Genomic DNA, 12,482 nt, shown 5'->3' with positions numbered 1-12,482 from the left:
GTCAAGATTGGGGTTTCCTTCTCTGAAGTCTCAGTATGTGCGGGGCTACTTAGGTGAATGACCTCAGGATACCCCCCAAGAGAGGAAATTTTTTTTGATTCGGCATCCTTAAGCCCCTCCCCCACACAATTCCTACGCATTTGGCAGGAAAGGCAAAGAATGCTAAGAGGTCAAAATCAATATTGTCTTAGGGGCGGCAAAGGCAAAACTTGGCACTAGGGGCAGATGTGCCAAGGCAACTAGGGCGTCCAACCGTGGCCTTGTTTGCAACGTAGATGCAGATGAAGGGGCAGTCATTTAGTTACCCTTTGCCTGCGACCGCGCCTTTAGGACTTGAATCTTTCGGCGCTCGGCTACTCTCCCCTAGCTCTTCCTCCCTTGTCTCCCCGGCTTGTGGGCGCTCGGTGTTCAGCCACGCCGCCTGTCGCCTGGTAGTGGGGCCGGAAGTTGTTCGGGGGAGGGGGGACAGCCGTGCTGGGGGGGTTTATGGGGGGGGCCCGTCCCTCCTCAGGTGAAGCAGCTGATGGAGATGGAGCCGCCGCCGCCCCTGAGCGCCCGGGTCCCGCCTCCGGCCCGGTTGCGGCCGGCTCAGTGACCCCACTCCCCCCGCACTGGGCCGCCCGGGCCAGAGTGGGGGACCCCCGCCGCCCCGCCCCCTTCTCCCCCAATACCTTACCCTCTCCCTCTCCCACCCAGCCTGCGCGCGCGCGGAGCTCCCTCAGGTGAGTGAGGGGCGGGGTTTGGGGCGAAGCGCGAGGGGCGGGGCCTCGGCCGCCGGGGGCGGGGCCTGAGGGGCTTGGGTGTGAAGGGAGGGGGACACGTGGGTGGGGGCCAGGCGGGAAGAGGGTCGCTGGGTGGGTTGCGGCCCAAGGGAGGAAGCTGGCATGGAGGGTTTGGCGCGAGGCCACAGGATTGAGGGAGATGTAGCAGGGACCTAGGCGTCCTAAAAGGGCGGGAGATGGGTCACGGCAGAGGACCGAGGACAGGCGGGAGCTGGTGTGCGCGAGGCTCCTTCGTGGGGTACAGCTGGGGTAGAACAGAAGGACAGGACAGCTGGGGTAGAACAGAAGGACAGGACGGAGAAAGGAGAATTAGACTGGGTACCTGGGCAAAGAAGCGAGAGGCGGCGCGGGGTTGGGTGGGGGCAAGGTGTCCGTCAAGAAGGTCAGAGAGAAAGACATAGGCCTAAGTGGGAAGACTGGGAGGCAGTGAGCAGAGTGGGAGAAACATGTGGTAGAGAAGAAACAGGGTGGAGCGAAAAGTGCTGTCTGGGGTACTATGTAGGGTGAAAAGTCCAGGGAACCTGAGAAGCAAGGTTGGGAAAGAAGAAATTCATTGTGTAGGAGCCCTAAGGAAGAAACACAGAGGAAGCCCTGGGGCAGACCACCAGAGGGTACAGCAGACTTGGGAAGCAGGTCTAAACTAAAACAGCCTTCCCTGTACCTCCTCACACAGCCCCATCCACAGTTATTGTCTTCCCCCTTGTAGTTGTAGATTCTCACTGTTTGATTTCTATCCTTTTTTTTTTTTTTTTAAATTATGACTGGTCCTGTCTGGTGACAATGTTTAGTGGGAACATGGACCTTTAGATATGAGATGTTTAGGAAATATAGTACCCCGTTTCCCCCTCCAAGGTCATGAATTTACTGACTCTGCTTCTAGGAAGATTTGATGTATTACGAACCACATTGTGTCAAAGTTTGCACACCTTTCACCTCAGTCCCTTCTATAAGCAAAACTGTCTACTGTTGTGATTTATCCACCCCCACTTACATGTCTTATAGCTCCAGGTATACTCCAGTCTCCCCGGTCCGAGCCCTCAAAGCATCAGTGGTGAGCATGGTATGGTTGTGACTTGCTCATAGGCCAGCTCTAGGCCTTCCGACATCATGGCCAAGCAGCAGACTATTGAGGCCTGGCTGTTTCCCCTTAATGCTACTTGTTCACTTTGTCTGGGTGAAGGTACATGTCCATGTCCTTAGGAAGCAATAAAAGCAGATGTCTGACTACCTAGAATATTTCCACTTTAGATAACTCAGATTCTGAGGACAAGACCAGATAAAAGGCCAAATCAGACACCCTTTGGGTGTAGCATCTTATTTGGTAGGGGTATGTGAAATGCCCAGCTAGGAATTCCTCATCTCCTCATGGGTCTGCCAGAGTAGGTCAGTGAATCTTGCTCTGTGGTGTGCGGGGGACTTCAGCCTTCCCCACTTACAGCCTAATTCAGAGAATCCAGACTGCTCCCTGGGTCATGAGAACTGTCAAAAGAGTGGCTCCTGAGATAAAAATAAAGTCTTTAAAGAAGAAAATAGCCTTACCATTGGGAAGCAGAAGAGGTCTCAGTGGAGCTTCTGGGATGGGCCCGAGGATGGTGGGAGCTGCCCTCAATTTGGCAGCTTCAGAATTATATCTTGTCCTAGTCAATAGATGCTGATGTCTCAAGCACAAAACATAATGTTTTTTTGCCCACTGAGTGCAGTTAGTTAGTTCAATTGTAGCTTCTGGGCAATCCCCTTACTCTCAGTAGGTTTGGAGGACTTGGCTCAGAAATAAGTTCTGACTTTTTTCCAGTGGAAAATGCAACTGAAAGTTTATTTCTTATTTCCTCTTAGTACATGCTTAGTACTTCCCAGCATGGGAGGAACATTATCCCATCTTTTATCCTACCTTCCCCACCCAACATCCACAAAGAAATTATTTCCTCCCTGACTGGCCATCTCTCTTCCCTCAACACACACACACACACACAAAATAGTCAAGGAAAAATAAAAAGTTATTATAGGGCAGGTATTTCTAGCCTCATTTCACTCCGTAGGAACAAATAGGAGTGTGGAACCCTGTGGGTATAGACAATGCCACAGGCAGAGGGACTCCCTTTGTTGGTCTCTTGACCCTGCTGGAGAAAGCTCTGAATTCCAGGCTCTTTCATTTGCCTCCTTTTCTCAGAAGAGTTGGGGACTCTATTGGAAACAGAGAGACAGGTTCAAGGTCTTTCAGAGGAAAGCATCTAAGAAAGGGTAGTGCTGATATGAATGGCCTGGTCCCTCCCAAGGGTCATTGACCTTGCAGACTCTGCTAGAATACGTATGCTGGTCTAATCCTTGAGCCAAGGAGCCCTGTTCCTACATTAAAGAGATTTAGTGAGAGTCTAGGTTGGCTTTTTCCTCAGGCCCATAATCTCTGAAAACAGACATGGGAGGGAGAGGATTATTTATTTTCCCATCCATAGACCTGTGTTTGTAGTTCAAGGACTTAAGTCACTAAGATGGAGACCCCAAAACTGTCCATTTCATCACCCAAGAAAGTAGGCAAGCAGAGGAGCCCCAGACCTTGCTATGGCAAGATTTGATTTTGTGCTGTAGTAGAAAGAAGCCCAGACTGGTAACCTGGGTTCTATTTGTCCTACTTCTATCGCTAACCAGATAGGTGACTCTGGGCTTAGTTTAACTCTTCTGTTAAAACCAAAAGATTGGAGATCATCTCTCAACTCCATTCTAGCTCCAAGATTCTCTAGGTCCTGGAGCACCCCTGCCCCAGGCCCTCCAAATGAACAGAGGCTTACTAAATTGGATTGTCAGAGCAAGATTCGTTGTTAGCAGAGGAGCCTGAAAACATCTTCCTGGCCCAAACAACAGTGAGCTCTTTTGGTCACCATGCATTAGGGACTTCTGGCCAGGACTGCCACCAAAGGCAATTGTTTCTGTCTCTTCCACCTTTTTGCCACCCTACCCCAATCAGAATAGTTAATTGAGACTTCCATGTCATTTCAAACTTCACTTGAGATAGTAAACCCTGTTTTGGGCATCTTTGGCTTCAAAACCTATTATTATAAAACTCAGATTGAACTGCCCTGCTCTACTTTACCCACCCCTGCCAAAAGGTACAGCTGAACAGCAGTGACCTTGTGGAGCCTTTCTGTAAACACAGGGCTTATGTACTCAAGGGTATACCCCAAAACCCCAGAAAGTATCATCTCATGTGCATCACACCTGGTGATTTAAACTGTTTAGTTTGGCCCTTTCCTTAGTCCTGAAATGAGACATGGGAGGGGTGAGATTGTTTCTCCTCCCACCCATAAACCTTAGCCTTCTCTCTCTTCCGCAGTCTACGTGGGGAGGCCAGGGAAGCACAAAGAACAAGAGAAAAGATGCATCCAACTGAGAGCTAAAAGGAGACAATGAGGTGATATTTTCCCACTGCCCAGGTGTTGTGTTTCCAGCTCTTACCCCTTCTTATTTTAGAGACTGGCCATTCCTAGGGTGACCTGGGAATTCATCCCTCCACACTGCTCCCCAAGCACTTGGATAACAAAGCTGAGCTGTCCTCATCTGTGTTATAAGTAAACAGGTCACTATCTACAACCTGGTAAAAATGAATCAGATCCTTCTGCTGTAAATACAGACACATAAGCTGAGAAAAGGTTGGTGGGTTTCCTTCAGAGGGCACTAGGTTGACCCTAAAGATCACTTCAGAGCTGCAAATCGCTCAATGTCTAGGTCTGGTTCCTGGAAAGGGGCGTGTAGTCAGGTTGCAGACAATACCTAATTCCACCTCTTCTCTCAACCCTTTACCCTTTCCCCCTCCCCAGTTATTCAAAGTCCTGATAGAGAGCAGAGCCAGCTTTGTGATTCCAACATTTTTTTGGCTGAGATTTCATTCAGTTCAGGAAGGCACAGACAGGAGAGGATGATGCTTGGGTTTGGTCCACTTCTAGTACCTGCACTGCTCAATCCCAGGCAGGTCGGAAGATCTGTCTTGTTCATAATCACTGGGCAAATATCATATGATATTGCTTATATGTGGAATCTAAAAAAAGCTACAAATGGACTTATCTACAAAACAGAAATAGAGTTACAGATGTAGAAAATAAACTTATCGTTACTGGGGGAGGGGGGTAAGGGAGGGGAGGGATAAATTGGAAGATTGGGATTGACACATACACACTACTATATATAAAATAAATAACTAATAAGGACCTACTGTATAGCACAGGGAACTCTACTCAATACTCTGTAATGGCCTATATGGGAAAAAAATCTAAAAAAGAGTGGATATATGTATAACAGATTCACTTTGCTGTACACCTGAAACTAACACAACATTGTAAATCAACTATATCCCAGTAAAAATTTTTTTTTAAATCACTGGGCTCCACCTCAGATCCCAGATCCTAAGAGAGACCAGAGAAAAAAATTTCCCCTCCTCCCTATTGCAACCAAAAGGATGGCATGGATCCTTGCCCCTCTCTCCACTTTCACCCTCTTTCCCAACAACATCCTTCTCACTACCTTTCTACCCACTAAGCCACATGGAGTGTGTTTTAAATTCCAATTTTGGAGTTTCACTGGATCAAACAGGATTCTTTAGAGGATTTGAAGAGCTTTAATTACTTGTGATGTCCATATTCTTTCAGGCTTTCAGAACCACTACATAGAGAAAACTTGACTTTCTGATATTTTTTTCACCAATAGTCAGAGCTGTGGGAACATTTTTGTGGAGAGGGGGAGATGAGGGTGGTAGCTGATGCCTGACCTTGGAAGTCAGACCTTGGATTGGTCTCACCTGCTGCTTCTCAGGAAGTGTGGTGGGAAATCTTCTGTCTGGAAGGGATACCCATTCCTGCCCATTCCTGTTTAAATGCGATATCATGTTGATGGAAGAAAGCCAGGGCCATGGAGGATTCTTATTATGGTGCCAGGTGCATTCAAAGAACAGGGAAGAAAGTCTTTGTCTCAGGTTACAATGACCAGCCTTTCCTCCCTCCTCATAAAAATACTTCCTTTTGAATTGGGAGGCTGGCTGTTTCTAGTTGCTTTGTATTCAGCTCACTGAACTGAATTTACAGTACATATGTGCCTGCGTCCATCACTGAATGGTGTCTGTGTTGCTCTAAAGCCAGTTTCCGTTTGAGATCTTTGAACCAAACCTGTCTTGTGTCACTAACTTCTCCCTCTCTATGCCTCCTCTCGCTGTGATGTGTCTCCAGTTGGCACTGCCTAATTTGACCCAGTTCCTCTAAGGAGACACTAAGATCTTCCTGGCAGGCCAGGCAGGGGAGAAAGTTCTTTGAGGGGCAGTGAGTGGGAAGGTGCAGAGGGATATGCTGCCTGAAGACTTGAGGAAACAGTGAAGTCCATCTCCTGATGTGCTCCTGGCTCTCAGAATACCAGGATCGGGAACAGCAGAATCTCAGTCCAGTCTCACTCCCAGAGCTACCAACTTGGCATTTAGACCAGTTGGAGACAGCTAAAGACTGATTTTGCCTAAGATGTGTCATGGAGCACCTGTTAAGAAAAATTAAGAAACAGAAGAGCTCAGTTTACTTCTAGGAACAAAGTCCAACTCAGAAAACAACTCCTTCAGACCCTTCTGGAAATTGTTTTGGGGCCATTTGGGCAGGTGTCCAAGAATGAGATGCACTTCCTGAGCCAGTATTCAGCATAGCTGAATGCTGTGCTTCAACTCTTCTGCTCACCTAGTGCTTGTCTAGCTCCCCGTTCATGCACACACACACACACACACACACACACACACAAAATCGCATTAGGATATTTCTCCCCACAGAGCCTGCTCAATTTGTTCTTACTTTTTTTTTTTTTAATAAATAAATTTACTTATTTATTTATTTTTGGCTGCGTTGGGTCTTCGTTGCTGCGCGCAGGCTTTCTCTAGTTGCAGTGACCGGGGGCTACTCTTTGTTGCGGTGTGTGGGCTTCTCATCGTGGTGGCTTCTCTTGTTGTGGAGCACGGGCTCTAGGCACACGGGCTTCAGTAGTTGGGGCACACGGGCTCAGTAGTTGTGGCTCGCGGGTTCTAGAGCACAGGCTCAGTAGTTGTGGCACACAGGCTTTGTCGCTCCGCGGCATGTGGGATCTTCCCAGACCAGGGATCAAACCCGTGTCCCCTGCATTGGCAGGTGGATTCTTAACCACTGTGCCACCAGGGAAGTCCCTGCTCTTACTTTTTAAGTAACAGACCCCACTCCCACGGGGATCACACCAAAGGAAAAGATGTTAGAACCAGGGAAAAGCAAGAAGATCCATGAAGGCCTTGAGTACCCTGGCTTTTGAAAGGAAGCACACCTCAGAGAGACAGGAGACTTGGGTTCTTTTCCTTGTTCCAGGCTCACTATGAGCCCTGAGACAAGTCACTTAGCTGCTCTGAACCTCAGTTTCTCCAGAAAATGGGGAAAAACCTACTCACTCTTGCTTCTCCTGCATTGGGGTGGGGGTGGGGGAAGTCACGTGTGGCATCTTGAGCTCTGCAAAATCCCAAAGGGCAATTATGGAGCTAATGATTAAGAAATGAAAGGGGCCCCATGAGTACCAGACCGCGTTCCCTCATATTTCCATCTCTGACCACCGCAAGTTCTATGGCTAGTTCCAGAGGGTATGAGTTCACTAACCACTGTGGACTTGGGCTCTTCTCATCATTGCCCCTAAGGGAACCTTCAAGGAACTGCTTCTTACTGTGGCTTGGTCTAGCAGTCTGGTCCCAAAGCTCAGTCCATCCCGGGGAGGATGTCAAGAAAAGAGGAGTTGAAAATAAACTTGGAGAATTATCTCTTCCACACCCAGGCGTCCTAGGTGAGACTAGAAATCTCTCTAATGAAATCTAGGGAGAGCTGCTTTGCGAAGTGAAGGAGAGCCTGTGTGTCAGGCTTTCTCATGAGACTTTTTAGAGTATGATGTCTCTCAGCACTAGACAAGAATGACTTGGAGTGTGGTGAGAGGGAGACAGGGTGATAGACACTTTTCCCCTGTGTGCCCTCCAGAGCCCCCATCCCCAGCTCTATCAATATAGTATTACCAGCAAACCAGATTTCCATCCATCTGCCTCACTGAGATCCTTCAAAGAGACCAAGAATCCGGGTGGCAGCTCAGGCTGTTCCCTCGCCCCACTCTAGCTCCCCCAAATCTCCCCCTGGGGTATTTATTTTTCATAAGATGACTGGTGAAAGCAATTTTGGATGTATGTAAATTTCTACCAAATAGAATTTTTCTTCTCCTCCCACAGGCTCCTGAGATAATTCATTGCAACAAATTATCACTTTTAATTATCCTCAGTTCTTGATTGTTTAATACTCTACTGCCAATTACTGTTTGCCTTCCCTCAAATAGACTAACCTGCATTTTAAATTCAGGTTCCCACCCCAACTCCCCTTTTAAAAAAATAAACATAGCAAAGTAATTGACAAGAAGGGGGAAAACACTTAAAGGTTTAATTTGACTATTACACCTTCAGTAGAGGATTCCTCTCTGAACTTGAGGTGGGCTGCTCTCCTCTATCTTCTACTTTCCTGTCCCCCTCCCTCCTTCCACCCAAAAAAGTATCCCTTGAATGACTGAATCTAGCTTCTTCCTCCTATTGCTACCCCATCCTTAACAACGTTTAGAGCCTCTGTGGGGTTGTTTCTTTGCCTCATGAGAGCTGAGCTGTAAACTGTCTCCTTTCCTACACCATCAGCTCCACTTACAGGGAGAGGGTCTACTCTCCAAACAACACGATCAGGGACTGGTGTAGAATAAGACAGTGTTTCCACCTGAGAGACTGGGGAAGCCTGCAGAAGTTGGAGGTTGGAGGAGACCCTGGGGTTTGTAAGTCAGGGTACATCGTCTTTCTCTCCAGGACAAAGTATGAGGTTTTGCTTCTTTAGGATAGGGTCAGAGCACACTTAAGTGTTCCTTTAGGGTTCTTGCTAACTCCAGAATGTTAGAGAGAAACCTACTCCCTTTCCAGATCTGGCTTCTAATAGTAGCTGTTTTCTTTTCCAGCAGAATCTCTCTAAGATGGACATAGAAGACAGCAATGGCCGCTCCTATATGTCTGGTATGCCCTCTTGTGCATTCTGTTTGTAAGGGGCTGGGAGCAGATGCTCTCCTGTGGAGGAGAGTGGAGAGCCTTCAGCCTAGCACAGGACCTCTGAGTGCCCTGGTCACAGAGCTGTCACTCACTCTTGGTAGTGTGCATTTATTTTGGTCATTTTACATTCCCTATAAAGTGATTCTCTTTCCAGACATCTTAGAGGATAGGAGTAGGAGAAGGAAATAGGAGAGGAATATGAGTAGAGACTATTAGAGAGAGGACTGATTTGAAACAAAGAGACAGAAGGAAGATAAGATTCCTTCTTCTATGCTCTGAGGTCACCAGCTAAACACAACACAACATCCTGTCCTAGCCAGGTAGAGAGCAGAGCCAGGTTTCAAACCTCAAAGGCCTGCAGGGGCCAGGTGTGTATGTAAAAGAGTGAACTGGCTTTGGATAATGAGCAGAAGAGAATGATGGGGACTGTCATGGACTGGAGAGCACATGTCCTACCTCAAGGAGCAGCAGCTCTGCAGGGTCCAACAGGCATTGCCATGTGGGAATGTGTATCCAGTATGGCCAAAACTTCTAGCTTTTCAAAAGAAATCAGAAATCAGGATTTTATATGAAATGTCTCCATTTAAAAATAATAACTCCATATTTTAAAAAATGTTCCATGGGGCAAGAAGCCAAATTTATCTATGGTCTGAATTCAGCCAGTGGGCCAAGAGCTTACACCTTTGAAGGAGAGGTAGAGAGCCCAGTTCTCCCCCAATCCTTTCCGTGATCATAACGTCGTAGCTTTTTATACCTGCCAAATACTCTTACTGAGGCAGAAGAGATCACTGCTTGTAGTATGGGTGGCTTTTAGGGATATGAAAGTAATCAGGATCCTCTTAGAGGTTCACAAGATGAAAAGAAATGAGGAACTTCATCTGGCTCTCTCTCTGAGGGTGTAGGAAAGGGCCTAAGACAGAGTTTGTCTCTACGATGGAAGGAATCATTTTTTGGACCATTAGAATGTTAGGGCAGGAAATGATTGTAAGAGGTAAGGGAGCCAGAATTGGGTTTTGAGGTGATGCGTATCCCCGTCAGTAATCCAGGCACCATTGTAGAAATGACCTATAGTTTATTTTTTTACCTTAAAGTGGGACCAATGGAGGAATTATGGGCATGCGCTAAGGGAGATAGCAAGATGGGTCAGACACACATATGAGAGTCATTGACAACACCTGCATAATGTCAAGGTAAGAAGTTGACTCTGACCCCTTTCTCATTTAAGGAGGGAAGGCGTTGGAATGGGTACAGGCATTTGATACCTGTTACATGCTGGACAGAGTAACAGGGATCAAGTGGACTGATTTAGTTGAAAGAGACTTTATTGGAACTAAAGTCATGGCCTTTCTGAGGAGCCAGCCAGTCCTCCTACCTCCTGCTCAGTTAAGCCTATTCAGAAAACCACTATTGAGGAACACCTGTTCTCAGGACCCTGCACTGGTGCTGGAGAACACTCAGATGGAGAAGTTCTTGCCCTAAGGCAGGCAAATGAGAAGCTAGGAAGCCGGCTGGGGAAATCCCATGGAGCTCTTTTCAGCCCTATCTCTGGAGAATGTTGGATATTAGAGGAAAACTTCTGAGGGTGTTGGCTTCACTGTGCTGTGAAACCAAGCTTTTGCCTGCTTTCAGCAGGGTGGCCCTTCCTAGATAAGAAGAGTCCTCTGCACAGGATGGTTTTTGAATGAAAGTGGAGGCCAGAAACCCCTCATCTGTGTTTTGAGAATTCTAGATGTCAGCAGCTATTGTACCTTAGAGAGGGACAGGGGAAAATCAAGGCAGGGTTAACATTAGCACTGAAAAGCAGCCCCTGCAGGACTGGGCGTGGCTGAGACAGTTCACGGGAGGGGCGCCTGAGTGCCCGTCGCTGACCCTTCTCTCCCGGACTGATGTGGAAGCAGTGGGAAAGGCTGCAGTGCACACCCCTCCTAAAGTATGCGGCGGCCCCCTCACGGTCATCACAGCTCTTCCGCCTCCACACCTGGGGGCCTTCACTTGCCTGGCCAGTTGATGAAGGGGGTATCTCTCCTGTTCTTCGAAGAAGTTTTCCCACCGCACAGAACCTATTTCAGAAAATCCACCTTTTCTTCCCCTATCTCTTTGTAAAGGTGCAGATCATTCCCTCCTGGGGAAGAGAGGGAAGAAAGGAGGAATCCATTAATTTACTACACAGGTGCTCTCCCCACCCCCATTCCCTATCTTTCAAAGGAAACTGAGTTGCTCAAACGCAGCTCAGCTCGTGCAATTAACTGACTGAGCAGTGCTTGTCCCAAGTTTTCTGGGACTGAAATGTTTAAGGGAACCTTGGCAGAAAGGGATCCAGGGGTAGACAGCCCAAAGTTTCACGGCCCCTCCCACCCCCAAATTCTTGGAATCAGAAAATCTAGTCTTCCAAAGTAGGTCAGCACGTCAGTGAGCAGCTCCTCTGGAAGGGAAGGGAGCAGAGGCCTTGTCTTGATAGAGGGCGGATTCAGCCAGGGCTGTCGGCTGCTGGGGCCCCAGGGGCACAGGAGGGGAGGGGAGGTGGGGAGACTATACCAGTACTTTGCCTGGAATCTGAAAGGGCTCAGGGCCACAGAGCAACACGAGCCTGAGATCAGACTGTGCAGGGCCCTCTGGCTGCTGGGAAGGGGGAGGCTGTCAGTCCCCAGATCTGGAGAGCGACCTCCCTCCTGGAGGAGGAAGGAAAGGAGGGATACGAGAGCCTGAGTTCTGTGGGGGAGGGGCTCTCTGCCGATCTGAGAGCCTTGAAGCTGCCCGCTGTCCTGGGCCCCATGACCTCTGAGGCCTTGGCTTCCCCAGCTGGCAGAGGATTGGGCCTTCCCTGGGGGCCCCCCCTTTCTCCCCCAACCCTGTGGGCCCATCCATCTCTCTGTCTCTTGCACACACTCTTGTCTCTCTCAGGCATTTGTTGTGCAGTTCCTCTTTGTCTGCTGGGCACGAGGGCAACGGCATCTGCCTCCCTCCCTGTGGACTCCCCAACCCCAGCCCTTCACTGGCTTGAGAAAGGGATGCTGTAGCCTAGCCCCCGTCACCACATACACATTCTCTCCAGCCCCCTCCCCAGGCACATCCAAGCTGTGCTGCTTCTCTCTCTCCCTCTCTCTCCCTCTCTCTCCCTCTCTCTCCCTCTCTCTCCCTCTCTCTCCCTCTCTCTCCCTCTCTCTCCCTCTCTCTCCCTCCCTCTCTCTCTCTCTCCCTCCCTCTCTCTCTCTCTCCCTCTCTCTCCCTCCCTCTCTCTCTCTCCCTCCTTCTCTCTCTCTCTCTCTCTCTCTCTCTCTCTCTCTCTCTCTCTCTCTCACACACACACACACACACACACACACACACACACACACGCTCACACACACACCCTGGGCTGAGCTCTTGCTGGCTGCAGCCGTGGGCCCCTGCTCACCGTGCCGCTGCCGCTGCCTGCGAAATGACGGCGGTTCCCCTCACTTCCAGGAATCCACGCTTCCTGGAAGGTGAGTGGCTGGGCTCACCCCTGCCTGCCACCGAGACGCAGACATGCACACACCACCCGCACTCCCTCGCCGTTTCCAAGGCGGCGGCCGCGTTCGCACCCCAGGGTCTCACCGGCAAGGGAAGGATAATGTAAGTTCAGGCAGAAGGTGGCT

The 12,482-nt window shown here is 49.0% G+C and overlaps 1 protein-coding gene and 1 long non-coding RNA gene across 7 annotated transcripts in view; one reads left to right on the top strand and one right to left on the bottom strand.

The window, feature by feature from the left end:
• The window catches only part of LOC141275865 (uncharacterized), a 9,307-nt gene extending 6,680 nt beyond the window's left edge, over positions 1-2,627 (bottom strand). Inside the window, exon 1 of the long non-coding RNA XR_012324359.1 lies at positions 2,322-2,627. This is a non-coding gene — a long non-coding RNA (uncharacterized lncRNA). The remainder of the gene's footprint in view (positions 1-2,321) is intronic.
• Positions 507-12,482, top strand: part of IKZF4 (IKAROS family zinc finger 4) — a 26,539-nt gene continuing 14,563 nt past the window's right edge. The window contains exons 1-3 of one of the 6 annotated variants that reach the window (XM_073788526.1): positions 507-722; positions 4,108-4,185; positions 8,781-8,832. In XM_073788526.1, coding sequence (XP_073644627.1) covers positions 8,793-8,832 — 40 coding nt within the window. In that variant the 5' untranslated portion in view covers positions 507-722; positions 4,108-4,185; positions 8,781-8,792. Of the gene's footprint in view, positions 723-4,107; positions 4,186-8,777; positions 8,833-12,111; positions 12,460-12,482 lie in introns of those variants that run through there. The other 5 variants (XM_033866494.2, XM_033866496.2, XM_033866495.2 and 2 more) reach the window with 5 other exon arrangements.

This window comes from Tursiops truncatus, chromosome 11, assembly GCF_011762595.2.
Source record: "Tursiops truncatus isolate mTurTru1 chromosome 11, mTurTru1.mat.Y, whole genome shotgun sequence".
Taxonomy (NCBI): domain Eukaryota; kingdom Metazoa; phylum Chordata; class Mammalia; order Artiodactyla; family Delphinidae; genus Tursiops; species Tursiops truncatus.
This window is presented reverse-complemented; position numbering and strand designations above follow the sequence as displayed.